The following is a 13647-nucleotide window of genomic DNA, read 5'->3' as shown; positions in this document are numbered from 1 at the left end:
CCATTTCCACCTGGCGCCTCAGTTGGACCAGCGTTCGTGCTGGACGTGCAGATCGCTTGAGACGACGCTTCATCCAGTCCCAAACATGCTCAATGGGGGACAGATCCGGAGATCTTGCTGGCCAGGGTAGTTGACTTACACCTTCTAGAGCACGTTGGGTGGCACGGGATACATGCGGACGTACATTGTCCTGTTGGAACAGCAAGTTCCCTTGCCGGTCTAGGAATGGTAGAACAATGGGTTCGATGACGGTTTGGATGTACTGTGCACTATTCAGTGTCCCCTCGACGATCACCAGTGGTGTACGACCAGTGTAGGAGATCGCTCCCCACACCATGATGCCGGGTGTTGGCCCTGTGTGCCTCGGTCGTATGCAGTCCTGATTGTGGCGCTCACCTGCACGGCGCCAAACACGCATACGACCATCATTGGCACCAAGGCAGAAGCGACTCTCATCGCTGAAGACGACACGTCTCCATTCGTCCCTCCATTCACGCCTGTCGCGACACCACTGGAGGCGGGCTGCACGATGTTGGGGCGTGAGCGGAAGACGGCGTAACGGTGTGCGGGACCGTAGCCCAGCTTCATGGAGACGGTTGCGAATGGTCCTCGCCGATACCCCAGGAGCAACAGTGTCCCTAATTTGCTGGGAAGTGGCGGTGCGGTCCCCTACGGCACTGCGTAGGATCCTACGGTCTTGGCGTGCATCCGTGCGTCGCTGCGGTCCGGTCCCAGGTCGACGGGCACGTGCACCTTCCGCCGACCACTGGCGACAACATCGATGTACTGTGGAGACCTCACGCCCCACGTGTTGAGCAATTCGGCGGTACGTCCACCTGGCCTCCCGCATGCCCACTATACGCCCTCGCTCAAAGTCCGTCAACTGCACATACGGTTCACGTCCACGCTGTCGCGGCATGCTACCAGTGTTAAAGACTGCGATGGAGCTCCGTATGCCACGGCAAACTGGCTGACACTGACGGCGGCGGTGCACGAATGCTGCGCAGCTAGCGCCATTCGACGGGCAACACCGCGGTTCCTGGTGTGTCCGCTGTGCCGTGCGTGTGATCATTGCTTGTACAGCCCTCTCGCAGTGTCCGGAGCAAGTATGGTGGGTCTGACACAACGGTGTCAATGTGTTCTTTTTTCCATTTCCAGGAGTGTATATCTGTATTTGAATACGCATGCCTATACCAGTTTCTTTGGCGCTTCAGTGTATAACGGCATGGATAACACGTGGCTCTTCTGTAATGGTGTTTTACCATGATATCTGATAAATCCAATGCAAAGCCCTAGTGGGTTCTATGCAGTAAGTAGGTTGTACGACAGCCAGAAAATTAAAAGACCACTTTGAAAATAGTCATGCAAAATTCGCTGGAAAGGACATTACATTCTTCAGACGCAAAGATGCCGCACTGAAAAATTCACGTATGGGTTCATCAGGCTATTTTTCCCAAACAAGAGATGCTTGTTGAAGCTTCCTATGGAATCACTCTTCGAATCGCTGAAACAAAGGTATTTCGTACCATAGTGTGTTAGTTATTACGCACACATTTGAAATCGTGGTAAAATATTATGAGCTTAATCATACCAATTCATGTGCAACATGCGGTCTCTTCTTTTATATAGATGAAAGAATATAGATGAAAGACAAAAAGAAAATACCAGATAAATAAATAAATAGTAGAGAATCTCATCAAGTCTTGCCTACTAGGTACGGGGAAGCTAGTTCTAAGAGAGCACCTGTGGAAAGGATAAACGAGGTACTTCTTTCTAACAACGTAGTCAGAAGTCGTATCGATGACACGAGTTTGTTACTCTGAACACGATACTCAACGAAGTAAGATCAGGCCACTTCTTTGCACTGCAGGCAAATGAATCGACAGAGGTTGCCTCGTGTTCACAGCCGCTTGTCTATGTACGATGCGTAAAAAATGACGACCTGAAAGGGGAATACTTGTTCTCGGAACCACTTGACGGTAGTACACAATGAAGATGTTTTCCCAACAGTGAAGAATTTTTTTGAGGCAGTGAGGTTCATTCCTCGGAGTTGGTAGATTTATGTACAGACATAGCATCATCCATATTGGGTGTTTGCTATGGATTCCACATACTAATGAAAGCAGTTGCTCCGAATGCAATTTTCAGCCAGTACATTAGACATAATTATGCTTTGACATTGAAAACACTTGTACAGTTAATTTGTTCAATCTGTTCACTTATATAGTGAAGAATGTAGACCACACCTGAGGTAGTGCAACGAACACTAGGGGTCTTAATGAGCTGAGCAAAGGGATTGGAGTTTAATTCGACTTGCTCTTGTTCCACTCAGAAGTACAATGGCTATTATGTGGCAAGGTGTTGCACACGATCCTCAAGCTTCAACAAGTTCCATTATTTCTGGCAAGGGCGAGGACAGAAAAGAAAAAAGACTTATATACCAAAATAACAGATAATATATTTATTTCCAAAATGGCATATCTTGCGGATCTCTTCCTTGAAATAAATACATTTAACCTTGGCTTGCAAAAAAATATGGTGAATATGTTGACAGCGCAAGATAAAGTTGCCATTTTTGTTCACAGATTCCAGCCTATCAGCCAAGTCTGAAACTGAAAACACTTCGATGTTCCCAACTGACAACGAAAAACGGTCATTCACACGTGAAATAAGGTAGCACTTAAAATCAGTCATCGATTCGATCAATAAATATTTTCCTGAAATGGAGAATCGATAAATAATAAATAGCTGGCTTTAAGAATGAAGGAATATTTTTAGATAGCGAAATTCAAGCCAAAGCAGAATTTTTTGGGCTATATGAAGACAACAAAAATGATTTCTCTAAAACAGAGCTAGCAATAATTTGGAGAAAATTTCGTGACGAATATTTATTATTGTCAGAAAAAGTCTTAAGAATATTGATTCCATTACCCACGACTTACAGATGTTGAAAGTTAATTTTACGACTGTGGGAGCAATAAAACCAAAAGCATGCAGCCGAATGGACTTGAAACGCTATTTACGATGTGCGCTGGCTGCGTCCAAACCGAATATAAAAAAGATTGTTAGAAATATGTAATATCAACCATTTCGTGACTTTAACTATTTATTGATATGACACCTACAAAACATGTTAGTTTTATTTGTTGAACATTTAATAAAATATTTTTTATTATCCTACAATTTTAAGGAATAGGAATGTTCAAACAATTTTTGCCCAGTCTAAACTTCAGTTAGCTACCAAGCTGTGTTGGGAGTATTAGTTGCTTTGTGGTCTCGTTCAATGATAATGGTCTCAGAATGGTTGAGAACCATTGGTCTAGAACATCACCAATGTGATTCAGTAACTTGCTAATACGTTTGGACCTTTCACGCTACGGTTTAATAGTTTTCTGACATATTTGGTCCTTGCACTACGAAATTTAATCCACTTTTCAAGATTAATGTCGCTTTTTAGTACTTTCTTACGAATTATAGGTTAATATTTTGTTGTGTGAGAGATTTCTTCCTTATTAAGGAAATACACACTACGAATTAAAGGTGGCATTGTTTGGTGATTTAACACTTTTCCGGTTTCCTGTTGCTTAATTATCTGCACGTGAGTTGGAGCATATAATCACTGTAATTTACAATTTTCAAGTGCAACGGATTTTGCATGTTTTTCTGACTTCGTGTGCTGTTCTGCCTTCATTAGCTTTTCTAAATTTAGTGAAAGGTACATAAATGAACACTCCCCCTGTTTTTCAGAGATTCTATATCATTTTTTGAATGCATTTCACGCAATTTGCAAAAAGCCCCACCCCAATCGCAGGCAAAGTACAACCTGTTGTGCCTACATTCCTCTTTGTTTAGGAAACAATACATTCGTCACTTAACGGCAGATTAAAACTGTGTGCCGGACCGAGACTCGAACTCGGGACCTTTGCCTTTCGCGGGCAAGTGCTCTACCAACTGAGCTACCCAAGCACGACTCAAGCCCCGTCCTCAATGCTTCACTTCTGCCAGTACCTCGTCTCCTACCTTCCAGAAGCTCTCGTGCGAACCTAGCAGACGGGGCGTGAGTCGTGCTTGGGTTGCTCAGTTGATGGAGCACTTGCCCGTGAAAGGCAAGGACCGAAGTTCGAGTCTCGGTCTGGCACACAGTTTTAATCTGCCAGGAAGTTTCATATCAGCGCACACTCCGCTGCAGAGTGAAAATCTCATTCTGGAGTACATTCGTCGTTCGAAGAGTGAGAGAGCGTAACAGAAGATTCAGTAAGCAATTCAACATCACATTCACTAGCATTCCTTTCAGTGGACTCACGCTCACGTATGTCCTCTGCAGTATTCTTTTTGCTAGAAAAGAAAGCAAATAAAGTTCGTTGGTGCGACATTGTGTTTCAGCACTAACGCTTCTCTTTATATGACCATCTGACGAAGACGGCAAGTACTCTGGATAATCACGTCATTCTTACACAGTAAGCTGTTGCACTGACTAACCCCCCTCATATAAGACGTTGAAATTTATTACAACGCTGGAAGATTGTTAGTGTCGTAGTGTGTAACAGGCGCCTACCCTTGGTATGTAGTTATATCCTTTTTGTGTTATCAATGTATGCAGAGTTATCACGACAGCTCAGTTGTTGATTCCAAACTTCGTAAACAGCGGCTGCTGACACTGTTAGAAATTTTTAGAAGAATATAAGCTTGTTAGTTATTACATTACACTACCCCAGGCGATCACTTAAATTCATACACTATTTTGGCTCCTAGTGTTATGTACAGATTGATATGAATTCCTCCGGGGGGGGGGGGGATTATTGTTTTCTGGGTGTTTCCCCCCTCCTCCGCCCTGGGCCATCCCCTCAATTCATCACTTCCTGTAGGATCGTGAGCACAACACCCTATCTTCTGTTTGTGGTAGCGGTTTCATTTCATATCTGGTACTCACTCTCTATAACATGCTACTTCTCCTGGCAAATGAAAAACGTCGTTTTACATGGTGCAAGGCTCTATTATTGCGGCTTATTCTTCCACTGTTCAAATGACTCAAATGGATATTCCCTTATTCTCGCTTTCAATTATGGCTTGTTTTTACTGACATTCATTCTGAACGGTTCCCACAATAACACCCGCTCCAGTACAGCTTCTGCTGCGAACCGTGGGTGGAGATTCTATAGGCACCCTGTCATCCCTGCTGTTCAGCGCACTTGTTAGGCATTTTCGCAATGCTACCGTTATTAATGTCTCAGGCGGATACGCATCCCTGGTGACCTGTTTTGCAATGACAGCCTTATTAATTCCAGTCGCCGCTATTTGTATTCGACACTCTCGGGGTCTCGTTGTTAATGTTGAAACAAGGCACCCTTTTCGCTCCTCTCCGACATTCCTTCTTAGATGCCTCTGTTGTGCTTCGACAGTTAATGACTTTCTGTCCATTCTATCTCGTCTTTCTGTATGTTTCTCGCTTCATGTTCCAATCTTTCCTTTCCTTTCAATGTGCTGTGCCTTTCGCTCTGCTGCTGAGCTTTTTCTAAAAGATCCTACTCTTTCTGAACCAGGGGCATTCAATAAGTAATGTTCTAAATTTTTTCTCAGGCAATTTCGCTTGGGACAGCGTTGAATATTCCTGCTTCTGCTCCTACAGTTTCATGAGTTATGATTTGAGCCTTCAAAACGACGACTGTAACGGAGGTGCATTCCAAGAAGAGAGCTGTCATTGAGCATCTTTTGGCGGGAAGCCAGGGCATCGCAGATACTAAGAGAACGTCTGCGGAGTCCTGCCAGTGAAGAAAAGCACGGTGAGTCGTTGGGTGAGGCGTCTGCCTTCATCGCAACAATGTCGCGAAAGCCAATCCAATTTCCCGCACAAATTTCCCAATTTCCAGCTGCACAAAGCTGTGACTCCTGCGGTGTTGGAAAGTGCGGACACTCTCACTCGAGGTGATAGACGGATCACAATGAAACACATCACTGCACGACTCGGCGTCTCTATTGGTACTGCTGACACCCTCATCCACCCTCGAGTACTCTAAGGTGTGTGCCGGCTGGTTTTCTGGTTGCCTAACTGAAAGACCATCTGTGTGGACTTGCTTGTGCGTTACGAGTTTAATCGTGAACAAGTTTTTTTATCGAATATCGTCACAGGTGATACAACACGAGTTCATCATTTCGAACCGGAAACAAAACGACAATTCATGAAGCGGCGTCACACCACCTCTCCTCCGAAGACAAAGTCCAAAACTTCTGTGGATGAAAATCTTGCGCCAAGAGCACAAATTTTCGTTATTGGTTACCGTTTCGGCTCATTAACGAGCCATTTTAAGATCTGAAATACAGATAATTGCATATAAAAATTGGACAATAAAAAATACACTCGATATTTGGATTACCATTATGCAGTACATACCGATCTAAAATGTTGTTCTGTGTGTTACAGTCATTACCCATCGTCATATTCTTGAAGCTAAGAGCCGTAGTTAAATAGAAAATCGTTTGGGCATAACGGGGAAAATGTTAAAATGTGACACAATACAAACATGCAGAAATGTATGTTGAGTGATATCAAATACCTTATCTCAAACAAAAAAAATCGTTGTTCATTGTGTAAACTGAATATCTTAATCATTAATCATATATTGTTACAGTGCCCATACTGCCACAGTGCACAAACGATTAACAAAATTGATAGCTGCATCGCCTCTGAGTGGATTTAAACAGGACATAATTTCTAATATTCATAAGAGGACAAGCAAGAGTCTGTGAGACAGCTGCCAGCCAACTGACCAAGGCGTAGCGTCATGACTACACGAAAACACTGACTGCGAGGTGGCCTATAATCCAAACAATTTAATACAGATTAGGCTCTAATACGACGAAGGATGTTAAGATAATGAATCTTTTTTATAAATTTACATTATATAAATGCGTGAAATTATATTCACATCAGTACATTTGTAGGAGATAACCACCGAATATTATCTGTTCGATAGTAATAAAAAATAGGAAGTACTGAATGTCAGATAATTACGTACAGAGGTACAACTGGAGACAGTGCATTATTTTATGTACAGAAAAATATAACAGTATTACTGATAAAAAATACGACGTAGCCATCTAACGTGCCATTCACATGTAAACACTAATCGGCGGTTTCGCAATGCAACACTAATAGGAACGGTAAGACTAGTATCGTCGAATCAAGCGAATGTGAATGATGCATTCGTTCGAAGAACAAGTCGATATGCTTCTCTTTTACGGAGAATGCCAGTGAAATTCAGTGACAGCTAGAGACTTATACGCTGAAAGATATCCTCAACGCATTCAACCTACACGTCGTGCATTTAAGTATGAGCACGATAAATTGATAACAACTGGATCTTTAACGCATCAGAAACATATCCGGCAAAGGAAAGTTACTAGCGAGGAAATGGAAATTGGTACTTTTGCCACTGTGGTTCAAGATCCTTGCGTCATTTTGCGTCAAATCGCAAGGGAATCTGGCAGGAACCAGAGTAGTGTTGTTCGTGTTCTGCATCGCCATAAATATCATCCTAACCACATCAGTCTCCACCAACAATTAACTGGTACGAATTGTAAGCGTCGCATTGAATTTTGCATATTCAGAGGGATGGCACATTTAGTAATTTGATTTTGTTTACTGACGAGGCTACATTCACGAACCATGGAAATGTTAATTTGCATAACATGCATTACTGGGCGACTGAAAAATCCATGTTGGCTGCTGTAAGTTGCGCAGCAAAAACCTTGGTCAGTGAATGTATGGTGTGGGATTCTGGAGGAGAAAATTATTGACCCCTATTTCAACGAAGGAAATCTTAATGGTAGAAAGTACACCACATTGCTGTCAGAAACATTAGGTCTGTTATTGGAAGAAATACATTTAGGAACAAGGAACAATGTGGTATCAACACGATGGGTGTCCGAAAAATTTTTCGCTGATGGCTACAAATGAGCAACAGGACAATTTCCAAATATTTGGAATGGACGTGGAGAAGATTTGTCGTGACTGGCTCGTTCGCCAGACTTGACGCCTCTGCATTTTTTCGTGTGGGGATTCGTAAAAGACATTGTTTATAAAGATGTTCGAACTACACCTGAAGATATGCGAGAGGGAATTGTCAGAGCATGTGCTTTGATAAGCGCCGATGTAATAAGGAATACCACTCAATCCATGATAAGAAGATTGCAGCACTGCATTGATACCAATGGTTATCACTTCGAACACCTCCTGTAAATGGACGTTCATGCAATCTGTTTGACCTTCATTGACCTTCAAGGACCTTACTGTTGCACATCACTGGATTTGTCTCAATAGCCGTTATCAGAAAATAAATACCAAACTACAGCATCCCATTAAAAAAACAAAAACAAAGTTGACCTTCATATCTCTGAAGCGACCCCACCTATCAACAAAAAACCAACGTCATATTATGTCCCCCATTGTCCCATGCAGCATTTGTCCATCAAACTTTCCAGCTCCTATTATACTTTCAGAGTTATTCTTGGTGGCAATAGTTAGGTACTCACCCTGTATATGTGGCTAAACAACTGTAGTACAACTGAGCCATTAAGAGTCACAGGAGATGGAATATAACACTGAAAGACAAGAATTTTATCAAAGTGACCTTGCACATAGCTATCTGTTATAGAATGCAGCGTGAACTGCTGACATGAACAATGTATGTAAAAATACAATAAGCTGATGGTTAATGAGCAATATTCCAGTTGCCTTTGTAATATGTTTGTGAAGTCAATCATATTCGAAGTTCGAAATCCAGATGCCATAAAATACATATATAATGCACATCTAGCTTAAGGTCTAGGTGTTTCATACATTGCATACTGTGTAAGATACTTCAAGAATTTATGCTTCATAGGAAAGTAGTGAATAGGTAAAAGTTACATAAAGTTGTAACCTGAGGTCTGGAGGCTGAGTACAAATGGCACTATACATACCGATTAATGAAACACCAGTAAATAATAAAATAGATGTGTAAATGATACTAAGAACATTAGATGTCAATTACAATCATAAGTAGCCTTACGTCAGTGCATTAGATACAGAAAAAATTTTCCAACAGATTATTAGCCGAAGGATAACACACAACTAACACCAACCCTGAAGTTAAGGCAAGATCCAGGAGGTATTAAAAACAATGGATAATCATCCAAATATAGCTCAAGTCTATGTGTTACATGCATAAACCTCTGGTAATAATTCGTGGTCTAGGTGCTTCAAAAATGGACATCCTGCATTGAGAATTAATGTAAAATTATAATATTTGCGTAAAACTGCAACAGAACAACCAACTGCATAGAGTATCAGTGCCTACTAATATACATCCATTAATGTCCTGCATGAGGTTAGGTGCTTACACCTACAGTTTATTGAATAATAAAGCAAAGCTTTGTTTTCTGACAGTTACTCGAAACAATTATGTTTGTAGACACAAGAATACCAAAGTGTGTCAAAATATTCAAGCATATGAAAATATATAGTAGGTACCCTTAAATCTGAGTGTGGGGTAGCATTAAACATGGCTACATTTGAAATCAAATAAAATATTGCTTAAAACACACCGCACTTTAGTTGAAAAAGAATGTTCTATTAAAATAGGTCACAAAGATTTATCAATATTTAACATCATATTCGTAAATAACCTATGGTGTAAGTGTTACGAATACAACAGATTGTAAATGGCTTGAGGTCTCTCATAAAACCATTATGCAGGCTAAAGTGGCTTCAAAGTTTGAGATAAAATGGAATATCCACAATGAAATGTACAGTTTAGTTAATTGAAATAACATTCACAAATATTCAAGTAAAATAATTCAGTATTCCATGGTTAAGACATCATATATACTTTCTGCAGCAACAATAATAACAATATATGAAATCATGTGACACTCTGTATAGTAATTAAAAAATGCTTCATATACGCACAAAGGGTAATGTATATTATAGCCCAAGTCTAGATTCTGTTGTAGCTCAAGGTCTAGGTACTATCATATGCCAAGGTTATGTATTTATAAGGACTCTTAATATGTAGCCCAAGATTAGGTACTGATTGTGGCCCAAAGTCTAGGTGCCAACTGTAGCCCTAGGTCTAAGTGATAATCATAGTCTGAGGTGGTATTTTGGCCAAGGACTAAATGTTAATTTTAGCTCAAGGTATAGGTATCATGAAACATCACTTTACTAATAGATGAAACATGAATGCATAACAGCAAACAAGAACTACGCAATGTTTATGTGTAAATTTTAAAAACAGTCATTTAAGTCATATCATTTAAAATATACGAGCCACAATAAAAAATTGAAAAACAGGTAGCACAATAACAAATAATACACTTAAAATGATGAAAAGCAGACTGAAATGCATTACAGAAATTCATTAGATATATTTAAAAAAATAATTCTGATTAAATTCAAATTAATCATTTACTAAACGATTAACAACATGTTCATTATGACTGTGTATTTACAACTCTTCTGAAAGATTCATTTTCCATTTTTAGGCATGTAGAACAAGAAGTCAGAGAACCAGTGAAAATATGTAGAAACCACTGTCTAGGATGAATACCTTGTCCCCAGGCATCATCTGTCTGCTGGACGTCATCTTATTTCTTCTTCCAGTTCCATATGTTCCTCTAGTGCTCTCTCAGCAAGAGGGCTGCTTGCTCTCCTGGCTTCTGGGTCTGCCACTGGCCTTCATACTAGTTGTCCAATTAATGCAAAAGGGATTCTCAAAGCTCTCCTATCGTTTTGCGTGGCTTTGGGCTGAGTAGGTTCGATAGTCCAAGAAGGGTGCCCCATTCTGATAACTTGTAACATGACAACAACTGCACTCTAATCCAGGACTCACCACACATGCATGGCCCCAGAAAATGTGATCCATGTCATATCATGTCCTGTTTCACATCCAGTGTGTTGTCCAGATTCCATTTACTTCATGACACTGAGACTGAGCATAGTTTGTCCAGTTATCTACTGGGCGGGTGGCAACTTAAATGTTCTGAAGGAATTACGGAACTAGGTCAGTAAATATATGAACAAAAGGCAATACTTCAACGAGAACAATCTTTAATAATCATCTGAGGAGAAAGTGAATGGATGACTCGATGAAAGTACACTGCCTTGATTGTATGTTCCCTTAGAGGAAGCCAGAACAATTATTATAAACACAGGCCCCAGTGTCAGTAATATGGCGTGAGCGATAAAAAGTGTATGGCTGCTGAAAATGTCATCACTAAACCAAATCCCAGATTGACCTTTTTGTAACCACCCAATGTCATTTAGATAATTCTCTCCTGACATCATCAAGATCTACATAGCCTTCTCTTAGCGCCATCACTGTTCCATATTCCATCAGTCTGTAAAAGTTTTTATTCACTGCTCCACGATCAAGTTGCCATCAGGTACTGTAGTCTGATGAAAGTCGTTTGGTTGCTTTTGTGATGCGTGTTTCCTGGGTGGTAGGATAAGTATGAAAATAGTATAAGATATCCCAGCGTCTCAAAGATCTTCAACAAAAGGAACATATGAAATTGACTGTCTGTCACACACTGTAATGTGGTTTGCGAGGTACAGATGTTGATATAGCATTCGAGGTCTATGTTCCCTATCAGTTAATTTCTTATGTCTGCTGGAGTAAGCATTGGGGTTTGTCTTATCTTGGATGTTTCATTTGTGCAATATTTCTATTGTCAGTTAATTTGTATACATTTCAAATTTCAGGACTTCTGTCTAACAAATGTACAGCAGTTGGGGTCCAAAAAATGTCTCATACAAACGCAGCTATCACTGTTGCGTTTTCAAAGCACCTTATAAAATGCTGTTTCATTCATTATTTTGTGCTCCCAATTTATAACCTAGCTCGCTTGCCATACTCTGTTTCATTGGGCGCTAATGACCATAGAAGTTTTGCGCCCTAAAACCACAAACAAAAAAAAAACAAAAAAAAAAACTCTGTTTCATGGGGAACATAGGAAACAGTAGACAACCTAACATTTCCTAACATAATTTTAATATAATCTTTCATATTTATTGATGTACACTTTTGACAATATTTTTTGACAGTTTTCTCCACTTTTCTGCAGTACTATCCCTGTGGCTGTGGAGGATGACAGAAGTAATGGGAACAGTGGTGATTTGGTTACCAAAATTTCACTGCCTTCAGGAGAAGACACCAGGATTCAATTTAACACCAATCAAGAAGCATGTTGTAGGAATAAAAGTGATACAAGAAGTCTTGAACACAAGTGTGACATCTGCAAAAAGACGTTTTCGCAGTTGGAGGACCTGAAGGAGCACATACACATGAAGAGATGTGAACTTCTTCATTCGTGCAATGTGTGTCACAAAACATTTACAAGGCGTGGCAGTTTGAAGACACATTTCCGTGTGCACACTGGTGAACGCCCATACATATGTGTCGTTTGCGACAAGTCATTCACAAATAGCAGTTCACTGAAGATGCATTCACGGTTGCACACAGGCGAACGTCCTTACATCTGCGACGTTTGCAACAAGACATTCACACAAAGTGCTCATCTGAAGCATCATTCGCAAGTTCATACTGGCGAACGCTCAGACACCTGTGCTATCTGCAACAAGACATTCACCAAAACTAGTCACCTGAAGATGCATATGCAGTTGCACACTGGTGAACGTCCATATATGTGTAGTGTTTGCAACAAGACATTCATAGAAAAAAGTCAACTGAAGCGGCATTCACGGTTGCACACTGGTGACAGTTCATACATCTGTAACGTTTGCAACAAGACGTTCACAGAAAATAGTCAACTTAAGCGGCATTCACGGTTGCACACTGGCGAAAGTCCTTATTTCTGTGACGTTTGTAACAAGACTTTCACGCACAGTAGTACACTAAAGCAACATTTGCAGCTGCACACAGGTGAACGGCCTTACAGCTGTACCATTTGCAACAAGACTTTCACAAATAATGGCGCATTGAAACAGCATTTGCGGTTGCACAGTGGCGAGCGTCCCTACATCTGTACAGTTTGCAATAAGACGTTCACACAAAGTAATCACCTGAAGGAGCATTCACAGTTGCACACCGGGGAACGTGCATACACTTGTGGCATCTGCAACAAGATGTTCACACAAAAAAGTCAACTGAAGCGACATTCTAAGCGGCACACTGGTGAACGCCCATATGTCTGTGGCGTTTGCAACAAGACATTCGTAGAAAATAGTCAACTGAAGCAGCATTCACGAGTACACACTCGCAAGGCCTCATAGAGCTTTGATATACATAGAAAGATATTCATGAGGACCGCTACTTGATGGTGATAGCGTCACTCTGACGAAAAGTCATACAACTGCAACACATGTCAAAAGATCTCCTCGTGTAACAGCACCTTAAACATCCCATTTTTCAAACATTAGTATATGCTTATATTTGTCATTCATTTTCGTAGTCATTTGCAGTGAGCCAGAGAGTGGATAAAATTTCACTTTTTTACACAGGACACATCAGAAGCATTTGAAAAGAAACCTGTAATTGCACAGTAGTGAGTCCTGATGATAATGTGATTATGCCATAAGAAACTGAATAATGGAACATTCATAAAAAATGTGTACAAGATTACACATCAAGTACAATTCACATGCACATT

The 13647-nt window shown here is 40.7% G+C and overlaps 2 protein-coding genes across 2 annotated transcripts in view; both read left to right on the top strand.

Annotated features, from left to right (window-relative positions):
* Positions 1 to 2676, top strand: part of LOC124550887 (zinc finger protein 239-like) — a 270087-nt gene extending 267411 nt beyond the window's left edge. The window contains exon 9 of the mRNA XM_047125660.1: positions 2586 to 2676. Coding sequence (XP_046981616.1) covers positions 2586 to 2610 — 25 coding nt within the window. The 3' untranslated portion in view covers positions 2611 to 2676. The remainder of the gene's footprint in view (positions 1 to 2585) is intronic.
* Positions 2677 to 12646: 9970 nt separating this feature from the next.
* Positions 12647 to 13270, top strand: LOC124551244 (zinc finger protein 383-like). Its single transcript, XM_047126238.1, has one exon. It carries the CDS (start codon positions 12647 to 12649, stop codon positions 13268 to 13270), a length of 624 nt encoding a protein of 207 aa, XP_046982194.1.
* The last annotated feature ends 377 nt before the right edge of the window (positions 13271 to 13647 follow it).

This window comes from Schistocerca americana, chromosome 9 (assembly GCF_021461395.2).
Source record: "Schistocerca americana isolate TAMUIC-IGC-003095 chromosome 9, iqSchAmer2.1, whole genome shotgun sequence".
NCBI classification, from domain to species: Eukaryota; Metazoa; Arthropoda; class Insecta; order Orthoptera; family Acrididae; genus Schistocerca; species Schistocerca americana.
Note: the sequence above shows the minus strand (reverse complement) of the source record. Positions and strands in the feature narration are given on the sequence as shown.

What these genes read in the sequence shown, in the direction of transcription:
- LOC124551244 (XM_047126238.1), top strand. Translation starts at nt 12,647, where the DNA reads ATGCATATGCAGTTGCACACTGGTGAACGTCCATATATGTGTAGTGTT.